We start from the raw sequence: 20898 nt of genomic DNA, 5'->3' as shown, positions 1-20898 counted from the left end.
ACAGCTTGATCCAGGCGACCCCCAAATAAGGGATATAAACCAACGCATCAGATTGCTTGTGGACGAACACAAGCGGGCGAAATGGGAAGAGCACCTAAGATGTTGTAACCTTTCTACCGGTGTAGGTAAACTTTGGTCCACCGTAAAGTCCCTATCGAATCCGACTAAGCACAAAGACAAAGTTTCCATCGCCTTTGGCGATAAGGTGCTGTCGGATGCGGAAAATGCGCGAGCGCTTTCAGCCGACAATATATAATGCATCCTACGGTCGACAAAGATAGACGGAGAGCCAATAAACACGCACATAAACACAAATTCAGCGCGTCACCAATCACCATCAGCGCTAGAGAGGTTGAGGACGCCATTGGTCGCGCTAAACCATCCAAAGCAGTGGGCCCAGACGGCATAGACATGCCGATGCTTAAAAACCTAGGGAAAGAGGGTTTCAAATATTTAGCGCATGTCTTCAACCTGTCTCTCTCCACCTTTGCCATACCCGAGAAATGGAAAATGGCCAAGGTGGTCCCGCTACTAAAGCCTGGGAAACCAGCTAACGTAGGTAAGTCATATCGTCCGATATCTCTCCTATCGCCAGTGGAAAAGACGCTTGAAGCCATTTTGCTCCCTTATTTCCAAGCATATTTGCAGCTAGTCCCTCATCAGCATGGATTCAGAAAACTCTATAGCACTACCTCCGCGCTAAATGTCATTAGCACCCAGATAAATTGCGGTTTGAATCAAAACCCCCACCATAGAACAGTACTCGTGGCGCTAGACCTATCGAAAGCCTTTGATACGGTCAACCATGGCTCATTACTGCAAGACCTGGAAGGGTCTACCCTTCCCCCATGTCTTAAAAGGTGGACCCCAAATTATCTGGGTGGTCGGCAGGCATCGGTGCAATTCAGAAACAAAACATCAAAACCAAGGAGAATTAGACAAGGGGTGCCACAGGGTGGTGTCCTATCCCCACTCTTGTTTAATTTCTACATATCTAAGCTACCTTAACCACCGGAAGGAGTCACAATCGTTTCCTACGCCGATGACTGCACAATAATGGACACAGGCCCAGGCCCAGAGATCGATGAGATATGCAATAAAATAAACGGCTATCTCCCTGATCTCTCCAGTTTTTTCGCCTCGCGAAACCTGGCATTGTCACCGACTAAATCTTCCGCGACCTTATTTACAACATGGACGACCCAAATGTCGACCATATTGCACATCCACGTCGATGGCATTACGCTACCGACTGTCCTACACCCCAAAATCTTAGGTGTGACGTTTGATCAGGATTTACATTTTGGTGCGCACGCAACCGCAATTGTTCTGAGAATTCAGAGCCGTAATAAAATCCTCAAATCCCTTGCTGGCAGTACCTGGGGAAAAGATAAAGAAACGCTCATGACCACATACAAAGCAATTAGCCAGCCAATTACGTGCTACGCGTCACCCATATGGTCGCCAAGCCTAAAAACTACCCACTGAAAGAAACTACAGGCCTGCCAAAATACTGCTCTCAGAATCGCCATGGGCTGTCTTCTTATGTCCCCAGAACACCATCTGCATAATGAGGCGAGAATACTTCCCATCAGGCAGAGAAATGAGATGCTGACCAAACAGTTTCTGTTGAATACCCAGAAACCTGGGCATCCCAACAGACATCTGATTGACGAACCAGCACCGCCTAGGGGCCTAAGGAGTCATCTCCGTAAGCATTTTGAGGAAATACGGCACCTGAGAACCCAGCCGTATGAAGCGAAAAAAAAAAGCAGGTCCTTGGTGAACTCCATAGACAGGCGTCGGACCTTTATGTTGGGAATTGCCCGGTGAATCCAGTACTTGAGGAAAAATATCCAGAACTCGCGGAAGAGGAACGCATACTCCCCAGGGAAACGCGTGTCACTCTTGCTCAACTTCGTTCTGAATATTGTAACAGGTTAAACTCTTACCTATCCAGAATCAACCCCGACATACAAAATGTATGCCCCACTTGCAATGTGTCCCCACATGACACCAACCATCTCTTTAATTGTAATGTGGAACCAACGCCTCTAACACCCCTTTCCTTATGGTCCACCCCTGTTGAAACGGCAGTTTCCTTGAACTCCCGTTAGAGGATATTGATGACAATTTGTGATCGGCCGCGGCTATTAGGTGGGGCGAGCATTGCTACAACAACAACAACAACAACTAGCAAGCTCATACCGTTAAGAAGGGGCATGGTTTAAAACTACACCGAACCGTCCATTCGGTGGAAGACATGTGCTAGTTGAAGGTTTAAGGAGGTGCAGATAGAAAACTTTGCAAAAAGACGTGGGGAATAACATTTGGAAGGCCTGCACAAAGTATCCTCTTAGAATCTAAGACATAAGCCAGTAGTGCACTAAAGAGATATATGGAGTTTCGGAAATATTCGGTGTTCACCTACATGTCGTGGGAGCGCAGCGACGAAGACTCAGCAAAGCAAGCAACCAATTCGTTTCCGCTCGCACTTCAAGTAGTGATCACCGCATACGTTAATTCTTTGCTCAAATTTTCTCTTTGTACACACATAAAACTACAAAAAAAGTTATGTCTGTATTCCAAGCTCTGTCGGCGATGTGCGCTTCCATCAAAGCCTTCACAGCACTACACCTATTCCTTTGATTTGTGTACAGGGCGCTTAAGAACTCTTGAAATCCACAAAAGAGTGCTTCGAAATACTCAATTCGCTATAGAAGTGAAAACTTTATAACTTACCTGAATGCCACGCTATCGCTAAAGTACACACCATTCCCTGTACCACTCGATCCTGTCGTACCAATATTATCGTTCACTGGGAAAACAACACGCGGACTTCGCGATGATTTAAATGGAAATAATCGACTTTTTCTCGATCCTTGATATTCTACTGGACCATTCGGGCCAACAAATTCATTGAAAGCTTTCTGCGGTATATACGGACGTGGCGGACCAGTTCTAAATTCAGTGTCATCATAAAATAAGCCGCGCTGTGGACGTTGTGGTAAAGCTGTTATAGGACCATTCACATCACCAAACTTTGTAACCTCTTCACGATACAATTTCCCCGTAGCAATGGCAGAAATTAAAGAATGCGGCTTACTATTCGAAACCAAACCGGGAAACTCAAACGGATGTGACAGTGGTTTACCATCGGCGTTATCATAAATTAATTGTCTGGTATGACGTGTATCCTGATCGTATTGTGTAGATAAAATGTCCTCGCTATATGGCGTTTCATAGCCTGACGTCTCCATGAAGATAGGATTGTCTTCCCGATAAGCCTGCGGATAAAAAGGATTTGCTGGTTTTAAGCTATAGCTTGGGAATTTCAAACCGTTACGACGCGCGGCCGCATCATTGTCAAACTCATTTTTTTCCGTTGAACTAACCGAGCTACTACCTGGCGCCGGCGCGCTCACAACATCACTGCGATCTGTATGCGCATGTAGTGCTTCGTCGTGGAATTCTCGCGCCACTGCAGCCACAGCATCGGTCGGTGGACCCAAGTAGCCAAAATAGCTATTATTACGTTTTGGTAGTATAGATGCGCTAGCGCTGGTTGACTGTTGTAACGGTATGTAGACATAATTACGTTGACGTGAGTTACGTGTTGCATTTGCTATTACAGCGTCTGTGGTAGGGGCGTCAGTGGCGGCGTCACTTACATATGGTACAATCTGCTTTGGTATTGTAATTGGAACGGTACCACTAGCGGCGGTAGCAGCGTTGCTAGTACTACTTGTTATTTCCACTCCTGGCGCTGGTATAACTTCCACTGTGGTGACATCATCTGAGCGACGCTGCGCCATTGAATGTGACTGCTGATACGGGTACAGCTGTCGCTGATTTGATTGTATTTGCTGGGTGAGCGCACGCCCACTGCGATATGCGCCAAATGTTTGCACTACTCTGCCATCGGCTCGACGCCGCCAATTTGTGAAAGGAGCTTTATCAACTTTACTAAATGTTTCGAAGGGTGCATAAAGATTACGCGCTCTATGTTGACTGTTTGGAGTAGGCGTCGCAATGGCAGGTAAAGCGGCTGGCAGCCATGGTGTATGCGAAGATGTGTACGCTGTAGTTGAGCGCGTCTGTCGCGTCGCTGAATACGCGTGTGCTTCTGTTTCACCTTTTTGTTGGGCGGATAAAATATGTTCGGCATTGGAAGAGTTTGAAAGAGCAGGTGTGGGCTCAGTAGCTTGGCCGTGGAGTAATAAACTGGCAACAATTGTGGTAAGGAGATTCCATTTGGCGGCAGCTAACATTTTACATTGAGCACGGCACGTCTGGGGCGATACTGCGTTGAAAAAAGCTTATCAGGAGGGGCGCAGTTCTGTAAGTAGCTATGAGGTGCGCGCTGGATTGATATAGGTTGCTATGATTAGTTGCGTAGCTAATAGAAACTAATTATGGGTGGGTTAATTGATTTTTTTTTGTTTTCTCAATACTTTGGCGTACCGATAAACTGTGTTGTGTTAGCTACATCCGCACACGTAGTTGGCAAATTTAGTAAGTCCGCTACGGTTAATGTTGTATACAAATCGATTATGCTTCACTTTACGCTTCGCGCTGCTCCTGCTTTCAATGATGCATCAATAGCAATGCTGCGAATTCCTCACTGGTTGGATGTGTTTGAGCTGTGGAAGTTGGGAAAAGTGAGAGAGGTGCGCGCATCATATATTGAAGGTTGACAACCTCCAATTCGTTTCGGTAAAACCAAAGCGCAATTCCAGTTGAGACAAGTCACACTTTTTGTTGAAAAGTTGCACACACGTTTTGGTTCCTGCCACAACTTCCTGTTTGCTTGCCACTAAAAATATTGTTGTATGGCGTGGCGCTCTCTTGTGTAGCGTAATGCGGCCTGCTCTATTGCTATGCCTCACTAATTGAACGGAACTAGCTGTTTACGCCTACTCTTGAACTTGCAAACACCAAAATCGTGTTGCGTTTTGTGTGAATAAAAAACTATAAAAAACCAAAGAAGCAAACTGATAAGTAATCCAATTGATGTAGTGGCCAAGGTTGTTACGGCACGTGCTTTGTGTAGTGGTGGCGGTGTCGGTGACAGCACGGTCGTTGCACTTCACCATAGGCAATTGACGTTTTGTGCGCGGACGTTAGCTGCGTTTCAGTTATGTTTTTTTTTTATTTTAATAGAAATATTGTTGTTGGTCTCTTTCCTTGCTACCACTTACATACGTTCCATATCTGCGCACGCTTGAACTAATTCGCAACGGAATTGCAGCTAAATGGTTGTTGTTAAATATTGTGTACCTGTTGCGGATATCTCGTGTAGCTAGTTTTTTGTTGTTGCTGTACGTTGTTGCTTATTGCTGTTGCCACTAAATGCAGCAATTTAAGGAAAACGCGCAATAAGCGGTGTTGTATTTTTTTGTTGTATTTGTAATATTTTATGCTTATCGTGATAGTTTATTTGGAAATGTTTTTGTTGCTGAAATGCCGGTTGTTGGTCTTTGCTGCTGCTCAAGAGCGTTTTTCTTGTTTAATTGCAATTTTTTCACTAATCGCTCTGTTATTTTTTATTTGAGATTTTTTCTTTATTTCTACTCCTTAAATTTTTTGCTAGTACCTTTTGTAATTGGACTTGTGTGTGTGGGCGTCATATTGTTGTTGTTGCTATACGAAATTCATATTTATATCTCATGGGATTTCCCAAACTACTAACGGCTATAAAGATTTGTAGTTATTTACGGCAATCTGTTAACTCACATGCCACAAAAGGGGCACCCAACTTTGGCGTGTTTGGCCGCTTCTTCAAAAGCTTCAACAACAATGCGGCAGCGAGTTATATGGTGTTAGTGGCAAATGCGGCATGAGCAATGTCATTTTCTTTGTTGTTGTTATATATTACTGGTCAGCTAGCAACAAAGCATTTCCTTAATGTGCAACCTGTAATGAAAAATAATTTGAAATTGTAACTAAATTTTTTTATATATGGCGGTTGGTAACAATATTAATGTTGAGGATAAACTTAGCAGTGAGATTTTAGGGTTGGAAATTTCATCACTAATAAAGTAATAGGAACCAGTAATTGATTACATAGTTGCCGAAAACAGGCTAACCAACAGGCGGCCACCGTAGTGTGATGGTAGCGTGCTCCGCCTATCACACCGTATGCCTCGGGTTCAACTCCCGGGCAAAGCAACATCAAAATTTTAGAAATAAGGTTTTTCCATTAGAAGAAAATTTTTCTAAGCGGGGTCGCCCCTCGGCAGTGTTTGGCAAGCGCTCCGGGTGTATTTCTGCCATGAAAAGCTCTCAGTGAAAACACATCTGCCTTGCAGATGCCGTTCGGAGTCGGCATAAAACATCTAGGTCCCGTCCGGCCAATTTGTAGGGAAAATCAAGAGGAGCACGACGCAAATTGGAAGAGAAGCTCGGCCTTAGATCTCTTCGGAGGTTATCGCGCCTTACATTTTTTTTTTATACCATAGTTTAGTCGGACCATGAGAAGTTCACTACAGAGGTTATGTAAAGAAAGGCAAAGGCCTTGATTTTGCGTTGATTTTATTAAAAATATTTATTGTTATAAAGAAAAGAAGTTTATTGATTTTCTTTTTGACTCTGGTCCTTAATCGATTTCGTCCAATTTTTTATTACAGTTTTACGCGAGAGGTCAACGCTTCTTGTCGCAAAAAAGGGAAATGCCTAATCCATTTAGAATATTTTTGACGAGCCGGATCCGTGCGCATCTTGCGCAACAAATATAAAAGTCTCATATCAAATATCAACAGAATTCAGCTGTTCTTACATACACGCGCTTGCGCTACCATCTGGCGAGGTTTAGCAACTGCCGGTTATCAATCAAACATCAATAAACTTAAATGGACTTGCGCTGCCATCTGGCGCGTGTTAGCAACTGCCAGTTATCAATCAAACATCTATAAACGCGCTGCCATCTGGCAAATGTTAGCCACTGCCGGTAATGCAGTGTAAGTTCTAATCAAATATTCACAATTGTGCCATAGTACAAATAGATTTCTTTGTGTGCTCACGATCGTTAAATTTTAATTAAACTTTTAAATTATTTAATAAATCAATAATGCCTAAAGCTCGCTAAGAGGACGAATCCCCTTATTTGCAAACAAAACTTTATTTATAGATTTGGATTCCAAATAATAGAGGAAAAGGGACCTGTACATAAAAACAGCATTAGAAATAATATATCAGATATGGATCCAATTTATAGTTAGAATAATATTTGAATAGTAAAATGGCAGTGATATTAAGTTATTTCTTACAAAGACATTCTCAATGAAAACTGGAGGAAAACTCAAAGTTCTCAATTCAAGTTGGAAAAAAACCGGTGAAGATCAGGACGTTCAGTCTCGCATAAACAAAGCAAGAATGGCTTTGAGGCAACTGACAAACGTGTGGAGGTATGTCAAATATCTTTAAAACCGAAGCTACGACTGTTTAATTCGAATGTTGAATCAGTACTGTCTTATGCTTGCGAGACGTGGAAAAGCACAACTTTAATTCAGAAAATTTTTATTAATAAATGTCTGCGCCCAAACCTGAAAATTCTATGACCGGAAAGAATTTGAAATGACAACTTATGGTATAGAACAAATCAACCTAAGGCTGCTACAGAAATAACCAAGCGTAAATGGTCGTGGATTGGTCACACTCTCAGAAGACCTTTAAGTCGGTAGTTGAGGCCCTATGCTCCAATAGGATTTGAGGAAGATGATGATGATGATGATAAAACTGCTCAGAAAAAAAATCAATTCAACAATCTCTAATATTTTCATTTTCGATCCTTTAAGAAATATTTTATATAGATGTGGGCGTTGTCATGATCCGGCTGCTTCCGTTTTGACAATAAATATCCTCTTTGATTTATAACTCTTGGGCGTGGCTATAGTCCAATTTTCCTTATTTTCAAGAATGATGGAAGATGAACGCTAACGCAATACTTATGTGCATATCAAATTTCACTAAGATACTTTAAAATTTACTGAAGTTGTCGTGTCGACTTAATGAATTTTTTTTTTCACCCTGATTATTTTTATTTATTGAAGTTTATGTTTATCGCCAATATTTTATGCTGTTACAAATGTAGCGTTATGCGAACGAAACTATACATTAAATTGTAAACTTTGGTCATTTGAATATAAAAACGCTACGAAAATCAGTGACAGCCAGGTGAACTTTTCAATAAAGGAGGCGATAATTTGGTAAAAACATGTATCAACTCATATGAAGAAAATGGTCAGATTACCATGTGCTACTCAATCCATGCATCCACAAGATACTCCAATTACCAGTAACTAGAGAACTGAAATTCTTTCTGAGTTACTCTTAACCAAACAAGGCTTCATTCATGGCGACTTCCTATTAAGAAACCTTATGCTGGAGAAGTTAATTCTAGCGCAAGACCTTAAGCGCGATGATACATTCTATTGTGAGAACTTGCAATTGCTTGAAATCGGTTATGATATTGACATCATTGCAAATGAAACACTCTTGAGAACAAGTCTGCGTTGAACTGAGTTGTACTGAAAAATATTAATTGCCTCCAACTTTTTGGCGACAGGCTCTCTGTTGTTAGCAAATAATGTTCAATTCTGGCTTTATATTTGCAAATCAATTAGACTTTTATCACTAACTGTGAATAATAATATACAAAACTTTGAACAGCAAAAAAATGAAATAAAAGTCTTTGATTACACCCTGTTTGAAATTAATAACCACTTAAATACCATTTTAAATTAGACAAACTTTTCAGACTCTCATAGGCAGCTATGTATAAGTATTGAAAGTTGCACTAAATGTGTCAAAAAATTAAATAAAAATATTAAAAAACCATGGATGAATAACGAAATTTTATCTTTAATCAAAGAGAGAAATAAATTTTACAAACTGAAGAAGAAGTATCAGAATAACGTGTATTTCGGAACACAATTTAGAACTTAGAAAACTTTAACGAGCAATAAAATAAACATAACAAGAAAAGAGTTTTATTGAAGCCAGATAGAACAAAATATCGAATCTAGTGCTAAAACATGGAGAGTTCTTAATCAGATTATATATGGGCAAAAGAATGCATCGTCTCTGGAAATCTCTCAAATAGAATACAGTGATAAAGTTTTAACAAAACATTCTGAAATAACCGATATTTTTAATACATATTTTATAAACATTACAAACACTCCGGAAAACTTTGAGTACTCCCCAGAGCCCGAAGTTGATATACGTCATCCTTTTGATATGAGTCACAGCAATATCCAGGAAGTAAGCCGTGCAATTTGCAGCCTTAACCCAAGGTCGGCCCACGGGCTCGAAGGAATTTCAACAAAATTTTTACAGAAATATAAAGGCGTGTTATCTGGTCCCTTGTCAAATTTTATAAATCAGTGCTTCGAGAGCGGTCAGTATCCAGATGAATTAAAAATCGGGTGCGTAGTTCCCATTCACAAATCTGGAAGCAAGGAGGTTTGCTCAAACTACAGGCCAATAACAAAATTGAGTGCAATCGATAAGGTTTTCGAAAGCATTTTGCTAAACTGACTCAAACATTTTATTAAAATTAACAATATAATAAGCGGTAATCAGTTTGGATTTACCGAAAACTTGAGCACATTATCTGCCAGTATCAATTGAACAGAATTTTTATACGAAAACTTAGATAAGAAAAACAAGTAAGGACGAGACTGTCTTCGGCTGTGCCGGAGATTTCATACCTTTCATGAATGGGGCTGAACAATAATCTTATCCCGTTCGTAATCTCCAAATAATCGCATGTATAAGCTAAGAAATATATAGTGAACAGATGTACATACCTAAACGATTTTTAAGATAAATATAAAATAATAAATAGGTAGGTATGTACTTTGTGTGAGGATGCAAAGTTTTAGGTTTTTTGTGGTCTCCGTGTAAAAACTATGACTATGAATCACGTATTTCAACAATATATGGCGTAAACGTAACTATTTGATGAAATTTGATGAATTTTGAAGCTCCTAGCTGTTAAAATGGGGCCGAAATCGCAAAAAAAAATATATATTTACTATATATACATATATACTATATATACCATCATATATATATTATATATATCACCTAATTCTATGATTTTTTGACATAACAATATATACTATATACGTAAGCAATCGGTGAAATTTGAAGCTTATAGCTGTTAAAACGGAGCAGAAATTGCGCAAAGATTCTTATCTGAACAATCGGTTGTATGAGATATATACTATGTATACCACCGATCTCAATGATTTTTTCAGACATCAATATATGCCATACGCGTAAGCATTCAGTGAACGTTGAAGCTTCTAGCTGTTAAAATGGGGCTGAAATTGCGAAAAAATATATATATACTATATATACAACCATATATATACTATATATACCACCGATCTTTAGGATTTTTTCAGACAACAATATATGCTATATACGTAAGCATTCGTGGATATCTGAAGCCTCTAGCTCTTAAAATAGGGCAGTAATTACGAAAATTTTCTTATCTGAATAATCGGTTGTGGGGATATATACTATATATACGACCGATCTCATCAACTTTTTCAGGCAACAATATGTGCAATATACGGAAGTATATGGTGAAGTTTGAAGCTTCAATCTGTTAAATTTAGTAAGATATTGCAAAAATCCTCTTTTTCTGAAAAATCGGTTGTATGGAGGATATATGCTATAGTGGTGCGATCCGGCCGGTTCCAACAAATGTCTAATCGGACACCCAAATACACCCGCTCACCAAATTTTATCAAGATATCTCAAAAATTGAGGGACTAGTTTGCATACAAACAGACAGACGGACAGACAGACATGGGTACATCAACTCAATTCTTCATCCTGATTATTTCGGTATACTTAATGGTGGGTCTATCTATTTTCCTTTAAGGACTTACAATTTTGGATTTCGTGACGAAATTAATATACCATTTCATTTTCATGAAAGATATAAATATGCGGCAATGCTCTCTATAGATCTCAGCAGAGCTTTTGACTCTGTAAATATCTATATTATGATCCAAAAGCTTAAGGGGTTGGGAGTTAACGGCAGTGATATTAACCTCTTCGAAAGCTTTTTAACTAATAGAAAACAATTTATCCTAATCAAAAATACAAAAAGCTCAATTAAAAATGTTAAATATGGCGCTCCACAAGGATCGAAGTTAGCTGCCACATTATTTTTATTATATATAACCAACATATTTAAACTTGACTTGAATGGAATTCCGCATTTCTATGCCGATGACGGAACCTTTTTGTATGCTATTGATACTATCGATAACCTTTTGGCTAATATGCAAAGTGATCTTAAGTTAATTTCAGAATGGTTTCAGCGTAATTTATTAAAAATTAATCTATCTAAAACTAACTTTATAAAAATCAACAATTATAAAAATATACCTAGTTTTAATGATTTGAAGGGAATTTACCTGGAGGGCAGCTTTATTTCGAGAGTCGACCGCGGAATTTGGTTTGATGTCAATTTAAACTGGCGAGAACACATCAACAAATTGAAAATGAAATTTTGATATTTATAGAAATCGAAAACTTATTCCACAAAAACACATGTGGCTTCTGTATTAGTTATTTAAATCCAATTTGGAACAATTGTTCCGAACAGCTAACAAATGAAATACAAAGAATTCAAAATAAAATAATAAAACACATTTTAAATTTGCCGCTAAGGACAGCAAGTGAACTGATATACCAAGACAGGCTTTATGTACGGAAGAACTCCCTCCATCGTTCAAATTTTAATATTATTTTATAAAATTAAAAATAACTTAATAAAGCATAATTTAGACATTCCAGAAGAATCAACCCCAGAATATACACTTAGAGTTAGAATAAATATGAAACCACGTATCTTTCGAACGGAAAGATGTGCAAAATCACTAAGACATTATGGTGTTAAACTTATCAACAAACTTTCAGTTGAAGTTAAAAATTCAAGAAATGTGCAATGCTTTAAATTTGAGGTCAAACGGCTACTTCTTACAAATTTTGATTTTAATATCTAGATGTAAGTACGTTCTACACTATATATTTAATTGTACTCACATAATATCAAATTATTAAGCTAAATTTTAGTTTTAATTAAATATCAATTATTATTTCCTTACTGTTTTCTTTCATTGTAACCTCTCATAATAATTGATAACAAATAGAGTAAAATAGAAATAGCTATTTTCTCTCGCAAAAACTTCGCTTTTTTGAGAAATCTTGTAATAATTTTAACCTTTGTTGTCAATAAAGAAAAAAAAAATAAACAAGTAAGGAAGGTTAAGTTCGGGTGTAACCGAACATTACATACTCAGTTGAGAGCTATGGTGACAACATAAGGGAAAATAACCATGTAGGAAAATGAACCGAGGGAAACCCTGGAATGTGTTTGTATGACATGTGTATCAAATGAGAGGCATTAAAGAGTATTTTATGAGGGAGTGAGCCATAGTTCTATAGGTGGACGCCATTTAGGGATATAGCCATAAAGGTGGACCAGGGGTGACTCTAGACTTTGTTTGTACGATATGGGTATCAAATGAAAGGTGCTAATGAGTATTTTTAAAAGGGGGTGGCTCTTCGTTCTATAGGTGTTCGCCTTTTCGAGATATCGCCATAAAGGTGGACCTGGGGTGACTTTAGAATATGTTTGTACGATATGGGTATCAAATGAAAGGTGTTAATGAGTGTTTTAAAAGGGCGTGGGGCTTAGTTATATAGGTGGACACCGTTTCGAGATATCGCCATAAAGGTTGACCAGGGGTGACTCTAGAATGAGTTTGTACGATATGGGTATCAAATTAAAGGTATTAATGAGAGGTTTAAAAGGGAGTGGTGTCAAGGCGTTTTCCAGATATCGACCAAAATGTGGACCAGGGTGACCCAGAACATCATCTGTTGGACATAATTTACTTATATACTGTAAAGATATTAAATTTTTTGTTAAAATTTTACTTAAAAAAATTTTTTTTTTTTAAAGTGGGCGTGGTCTTTCTCCGATTTTGCTAATTTTTATTAAGCGTACATATAGTAATAGGAGTAACGTTCCTGCCAAATTTCATCATGATATCTTCAACGACTGCCAAATTACAGCTTGCAAAATGTTTAAATTACCTTCTTCTAAAAGTGGGCGGCGCCACGCCCATTGTCCAAAATTTTACTAATTTTCTATTCTGCGTCATAAACTCAACTCATCTGCCAAGTTTCGTCGCTTTAGCTGTCTTTTGTAATGAATTATCGCACTTTTTCGGTTTTTCGAAATTTTCGATATCGAAAAAGTGGGCGTGGTTATAGTCCGATATCGTTCATTTTAAATAGCGATCTGAGATGAGTGCTCAGGAACCTACATACCAAATTTCATCAATATACCTCAAAATTTACTCAAGTTATCGTGTTAACGGACGGACGGACATGGCTCAATCAAATTTTTTTTCGATCCTGATTATTTTGATATATGGAAGTCTATATCTATCTCGATTCCTTTATATATGTACAAGCAACCGTTATCCAATCAAACTTAATATACTCTGTGAGCTCTGCTCAACTGAGTATAAAAATTTCGGGTTTGTTTGACTGCCCCGGAATTTCTTGGGGGTATAAGTTTCAATGTGTTTTTGGGTTATGTTACTATTGAAGTCAAATAGCGATACAGCGATCACATTTTTTAAGAACCTGTTACTTTTTTAGAACCAGATACTTTTTCGGATTCGGGTACTTTTCAAAACCGGGTAGTTTACCGGGTCAAATTACTGTTTTAGAGCCGAGAAATTTTTCGTTTCCGGGTACTATTTGAACCGGGTACTTTTTTGAACCGCATACTTTTTCAGAGGTGGGTAATCTGACCAACGCAGTAGACTGTTGGAATAAAGCGTGGTAAAAAGGCTGAGGTCAGCCAATCTCTTCCATGGAAAAAAAATGTTCCCAAGCACATTAAAGTACAATTCAAAAATTACAGTAATTATGTTTGTACTGCGTTTATTTAAATTTTATTTTTTTTCAAAAATACTTACGTCTTAGAAATCCGGTAGTAATTTGCATTTCAGTGGAGCTTTTCAAAATCTGCCGAGGGGAAACTTGGTTTTATATATGATAATTTTAATGTATTGTCTTTATACAAACGAAGGAGCTTACAATTAAGCTTATAATTGAAACAAACTACAATCTGCCGTTTTTAAGGCCGAATTTTTTTTGAATCAATATTGTGGTTGCTTAAATACGTTTCCGCGAATAAGGTTGATGTTAATACCTTGTTTTGCTTAGACAATTTTTATGAAAAAATAGCTCACTTAGATTTTGTATCACAGCACAGCCACATTGGGCTACGAAATTGGAATTGGAACATATGGTATGAGAAAAGCAGTTTACCTACTATGGCACTGAGACTTTATTCATTCACAGCAAAAATAACAAAAGTCTATTTACCAACTATTAAAAAATTAGTGGAGTTGATTGCGACCGTCAAATTGATTGTTATTTCTGCATTACTTTACTTGTCTTCTTCTTATTTCTTGGCTTATAGACAATGCGGCACCCACTGCAACTGGCAAACTTGATCACTAGAAACATGATTGTCACTATTATGGTCATCGTTGTTGTGTGGCAGCTGCATGTAATTAGGTGCAATTATAAACGTTTATCTACCCAATAATAACAATTTCGAAAAAAAAAAATTAAAAAGTGTTGCTCTTACACGAAGAAAAAAAATTAAAAGTTTAATTCAAACGTACGAATTTGAACTTTCACATTAATATTTCGCAAATAACTGAAACTATATTTTCATTTTTAAACATTGTGTAGGGATGTTATATATAACACTGTACAACAGCAACTTAACAGCTGAATAACCGTGGCATTTTTTCTGAAAGGTGTCATCGCTCAGACTATGGTGTACTTTGAACTTTGCTGTCCCAGTTGTTTTAAAATCGAACAATTTTTTCTTCCTACGCTTTTTCACAGTTATAATAAGAGTTTCGGCTTTATGCAACAGTTGAACATATTCTGACATGTCAAACTATCTTACTAGATAATGGCGGGTTTGAAATTGTTTGACATATTTTAATAGAAAACTAAACATGGTTCATAAACCATAAACTAACTTGATTTTATTCACGTTACCTGAAATGAAGCTTGTCATATATGTAAGTGTATATTATTTTTTGAAGTCGTAAAGATCCCGAATTGACCACAAAGGAAGGGGCTTGGTCATATTAAACCTTTGATTGTCACCATGACAATAGGTACTATTTTCCGGAACATACCAGAACAATATCCGGCAAAGGGCCCTCCTCAACGATAAAACTCCCTTAAGAGTCTTTCTATCGCTATAAGAAGAAGAAGAAAATACAAGCTCACTATGTAACGAAAGGATTAGTTTATCTCTGCTATGTTTTACCTATTTTAAGCATATTTCTTTCAGCCTTGCTTGAAGTAGTACAATAATTTCACTTAGAACCATTTTGGCTTTATACCCCACTACTAACTTAACTTTTTTAGTTTATGTACTGCTTTAATTTTTGAAAAGTAAAGGATGGGAGACGAAATTGAAGACAAGAAACCAAAACCAAAATATATTTGTTATCGATAACAACCATTATCGACGGGTTATAAGTTTGTAATCAGCGTGGAAATGCTTGCTGTAAATAGATAGTAATCGGCGTATTGCGATGACATATAGATATGTTAGTAAACAAAAACCGATAACAGTTCATCTAGATGTTAATACATCTATAGCCTCTCGATAACAAGCCGATAAGAAATAAATTATAAACCGATAACTCGATGATAATGTCTCTACCGATAATACAACGTTAACAAACAGACAAAGCTCTTCTCAAAATCTCACGATATTATACCTATACCAAAATATCACAAACTATTTCCTTAAGTAGTACCCACATCATTGCGAAACGCCTAAGAGCTTGATACAGTCCCACAGTCATTCAAAAAAGAAAACGAATGAGTACGAAACTATTCCGCGCCCTCATTGCGCGAAGTTGGTGAATTGATTCAATTTTTTCTGTTAGGTAATTCGGTACAGACCCCGCAACGACCAGATGGCTTCTATGCCCCTAAATACTTGCCATTAATCGGCTCATTATGGTGTGCGCTATCTTCTCGCATGGCCTTGAAATTATTCTGAGACTGTTTGATTACCTAGCCTCACCTATATATAGTAGATCTGCGTGTTTCTACTTCTAGGTCCCCAAATATTATACTTATGATATAGTGATATGACATAGTGTGAGTCCGTCCCTTCTTCAATGTTATTATTATAGATGTTTTAATTAACCTTATAGCAAAAGATCTAATCCAAGTTGGCACAATCAGATATTGCTGACATAGGTTCTGCACTATGCAACCTGGATAAAATTAAATAATAGTAAAAGCATTGATTCAGGGCTGAGCTTTGATAATACGAAGTGCTGGCGTATATCACTCGTGACCAAATTGAATTCGAAGTTTTGAAAGTCTTCTTCTCTTTAGAATCTAGATTTAGCACCGAAGACAAAGTAAGCCTAGAAATCCCATAAAACTGAAAAGTAAAACGACTGTCTCGATGAACATCACAGCTGTCAACAAAAGTATATGTTGTTGTTGTTGTTGTATTAACGATAAAGACACTCCCCGAAGGCTTTGGGGAGTGTTATCGATGTTGATGGTCCTTTTCCGGATATAGATCCGGTACGTTCCGGTAACAAAGCACCATTAAGGTACTACCCCGACCATCTCGGGAACGATTTATATGATCACATTAAACCTTCAAGGTCATCCCTCCCTCCCCACCCCCTAGTTCCATGTGGAGCTTGGGGTCGCCAGAGCCTCATCTGTTAATGAAACAGGATTTGTCGCGGGTAGATGAGGTTGACAATTGGGCTGGAGAAGCCATATATTGCGCTGGCAACCCTTTCAGAGGGTTGCGCTACACAACCCCTTGGGTTTGTGGCACATTTGTGTGTGCCACAAAAGTACATCAAGTTATTAAGCGATTTTTTCGATACATCCATGTTATTCTAATACCTCTTAGGTATTTTTCAAAAGATGTATATAATATAGCTTTGCTTAATAGATGCCACATCAATGCATAGAAACTCGGTTAGTAAATATTTTTATATGAACCATCACAAAAATGCCGACAACAATTTTCATATATAACCATAAATAAGTATGAGGTCAATATGTGCACACTATAAGGTGCTTATAAGTGATGGTGCACGTTTTTCTTCTTTCTATATTTTTTTTTAACATTTTCTTCAACGCCGATAAATAATCAAAGTGGTATCATATCTTGCAAATGTCGAATGAAACTGCACATCAATATAGTCGACAAGTTCAAGCGGAAAATTGCAAGTTTTTTGCTTAAGTCTTTTGTTGAAGTAATCAGGAAAATCACTGAGCGTAAATAAATTTGTAAAGGTTTCTTCTTTTTCTGTGATTTTCTTACTAGCAAATGTGAGGTAACAAATTTTCTTCTGCTTTGCTTTTCCCCTCTGGATTTACTGTTAACCTGTTGAACCTCACACTCCCACAGCGGAAAACATTATTCATTTGTAATTTTGTTTAAATTTTTATGTAGGTATGAATGTACAAACAAAACTAGATTTAACTCGACTACATTTAGGCATCCACCTCCATGCCTCCTATTTAAACGTTTAATAAGCCTGCTTCCTTTTTTCGTGGTTTATATTTGTTTTGGTGAGCTTTTCATTCATTATACATTTTAGTTTTCTTTTCCATATCATTGTATTACCTCATTTTGAGTGTGCTGAACTTTAAAAATGAAAGTGAAAATACCAACAAAAACAAATAAACAAATATTCACAAATGTTTAACAAAGCAAAAACAATGAATGCTTTTGGCTTGTTGCGTATTGTCCACAGTTTTTTCACTATTTGATTTTTCTTGTTGTTGTATATTAGTTTATGTTTTTATATTAACTTTTCATGGTATCGCGCTCATGAAATTATTAGCGGATGTGTATAAAATGAAAAAGTTGAAGCATTTGTTTTTGTTTTTATCTAGAAAAATGTATCCACATCCACAATTTTCAAATTCGCGCTTTTTTAAAGAAGATGACTTGCATATATTTTATGTGCAAGCAGATGGTTTTTCATACCCATTTGGTTGTTTAGTCTTGCCTTCACTTCCTTATTTTGTAAAAGCGTAATATTTTCATTTATGCAACAAAATTATAAAATTTTACAGGTAAATTTTTTGATTGTTATGCGTTTTCAGATACGAAAGTTATGTTACCTTAAATAAATAATAAATAAATATATCTTCGAAAATAATTTAAGCCGAGCTTCTCTTCTAATTTGCGTCGTGCTCCTTAAAATTCTTCCTACAAATTGGCCGGACTACATGTTTTCACTGAGACGCTTTTATGTCAGAGAATTTCTCGGTGTGGTTGCCAAATCACTGCCGAGGGGAGAAACCTTTTAGAAAAACATCATTCTAATTGAAAAAACTTTTTTTTAATTTTTGGTGTTAGTTTGCCCGGGAGCTGAGCCTGATTCATTTATTTCATACTGAGTATGTGATAAATTTACGAAGATCGTTTACGATATGTTTTTCAAAATATAAATCACAATACACCAGTAATACGAAGGAGGTCCTGGACCTCACCCTGGTTAGAAGAGAACTGGAAGATCGGATATCTGGCTGGAGGGTTCTCAGCGAGCACTCCTTCTCTGATCACCGTTATATTCAGTTCTCGGCGAACGAAGAACGTCCCGGTAAAATATCTTTTAGGAAACCTAAAAGTACTAACTGGGACTTGTATTGTAGGAAGTTGGGAGAGCTATTGCCTGCGGCGCCTACCGTTAGTTCGGACTTGTCCGAATCTGAGATAGACGTTCTGGTGGAAACTTTCAACTCGGCAATCAATAGCGCCTTTCAACTGTCCTGTCCGTTGAAAACTTACAGGGGAAAGGCAAGCCACCCTGGTGGTCTGATTCTCTTGACGACCTAAGAGCGTCCAGTAGGTGGCTCTTCAACAGAGCCAGGAGCAGTAAATTACCCTCGGACTGGGAGCTCTATAAGGTGAGTCCGGGAATTTATAAATATGAAATAAGGATAGCCAAGCGAGATTCATGGCGAAGTTTCTGCGAAAACGTAGAAGGCTGCAATGAATCCGCGAGAATTTGTAAAATACTCTCTAATAATCCCGCCCCTCTAGGATATCTGAGAGATGATGGTGGGGACCGGTCGATGAGTAGCGATTAGTCCATAAAGCTTTTACTGGACAATCATTTTTCCGACGTCCCAGTTGCGCTGGGATCTTCGCTTGCATATCGGTCGGCGGTCGTTAGCCATGAAGAAATGCTTGCGATTCCACTACGGTAAAGTCAAATAACCTGAGATATAGGCTATTTCAAGCCCTATAAGTATCTGGGCATGGATGGAATCATTCCTGCTCAACTTCAAAAGTCTTTAGGGAGTTCCTGCCACTGGTTGCCCATCATATACAATAAGTGCCTCAGACTTAACTATATCCCGAAGTCTTGGCACACGGTTAGGGTCATCTTCATTCCGAAGGCCGGTAGATGCTTTCATGTATAACCCTGGATTTCAGGCCAATCAGTCTCTCGTCGTTTCTTCTTAAGACGTTTGAGCGGTTGATTGACCTGTACCTATGGGAAAGGATTCCTCGGGGGTTACTGTCGGCTTCACAGCATGCGTACTGCATCAACGAAAACTGCTCTCAATTCGATTGTGAAGCAAATAGAGGGGTCCCTAGAACACAAAGAGTTTGCTCTGGGTGCCTTTCTATAAATCGAGGGGGCTTTTAACAATGTCTTAACGGGGGGTAATCGAAAGAGCTCTGGTAGGTTTAGGAATTGAGGCGGCTCTTTTTGAATTTATTAGAAAACTTCTATGCTGCAGAATTGTCGCAGTGGAGTGGGAAGTGGCCATAATTGAGAGGAAGGTGTGCAGGGGGCGTCCTATCTCCTCTGCTCTGGGTTGCGGTAGTCAACGAGCTTCTCGTGGAGCTGGAAGCCAATGGTTGGTGGTTGCATATGACCTCGCTATAATAGTCAGAGGTAAATTTCTGGGCACCCTGCGCGATGTTCTGCAGGGCTACCTGGATACTGTGGCTGAATCATGTGGATTGGCGGTCAACCCGGGGAAAATGGAATTGGTTCTTTTTACAAGGAGATATAAGATGCCCCATTTCAGAACTCCCTCGATTAGAGGGGTACCGTTGGTACTTTCTGATAGGGTTAAATATTTGGGCATTGCTTTGGACAAGAAACTGTCCTGGAGACCCAATGTGGAAGAAGGAAGGACGCGGTTGTCTTGTACTGCTGCAGGGGGGCTGTCGGATAGAGATGGGGACTCTCGTCAGCAGTAGTAGACTTGCTTTATGAGATGGTGGTCAAACCGATTCTACTCTATGGGTTCTGGTCTGGTGGGAAGCACTGGACATGGCGACCACCTCCAAAATGTTAGTGTCAGTGCAACGGACGGCGCTGATCGGTATCAGTGGCGCCCTCAGAACAACACTTACTTTGCACTGAATGTCATGCTTAACATACATCCAGTAGATATTGCTGGAAAGGGAGCCGCAGCCCGGTCGTTGGTCAGGCTTCGTGATATGGGCAATGGGCTTTCTGACTTCGGACACTTTAGCCTTCTTACTATGTTCGACTTTTTCCCGAACAGGATGGACTATTGTATGCTGATAACTGCTCCCTATATAACCTTCACCCCAGTTATTCCCCAGAGAGAGGAATGGGGAAGAGGATTCATCTGGGGCAGAGGACCGGTTAACTTCTTCACGGAAGGGTCGAAGTTGGACGGAAAGCTTGGTGGGGGGGGGGGGGGGGGGGGTCATTTGTCAAGGGCTAAATATAAGCCGCAAGTTTAAGTCGGCTGATCACTGCA

At 38.6% G+C, this 20898-nt stretch overlaps 1 protein-coding gene across 6 annotated transcripts in view; it reads right to left on the bottom strand.

Moving 5' to 3' along the window:
• LOC137244755 (uncharacterized) overlaps positions 1-20898 on the bottom strand; it is an 88887-nt gene that overhangs the window by 18506 nt on the left and 49483 nt on the right. For 5 of the 6 annotated variants that reach the window (XM_067774222.1, XM_067774217.1, XM_067774220.1 and 2 more), the window contains one exon: positions 2743-5916. In XM_067774222.1, the coding sequence (XP_067630323.1) occupies positions 2743-4271 (1529 nt within the window). In that variant the 5' untranslated portion in view covers positions 4272-5916. Of the gene's footprint in view, positions 1-2742; positions 5917-14024; positions 14270-20898 lie in introns of all 6 variants that reach the window. The other variant, XM_067774219.1, reaches the window with a different exon arrangement.

Source organism: Eurosta solidaginis, chromosome 3 (assembly GCF_040869045.1).
Source record: "Eurosta solidaginis isolate ZX-2024a chromosome 3, ASM4086904v1, whole genome shotgun sequence".
NCBI classification, from domain to species: Eukaryota; Metazoa; Arthropoda; class Insecta; order Diptera; family Tephritidae; genus Eurosta; species Eurosta solidaginis.
The sequence above is the reverse complement of the archived record's forward strand: the minus strand, read 5'-3'. Positions and strand labels throughout refer to the sequence as shown.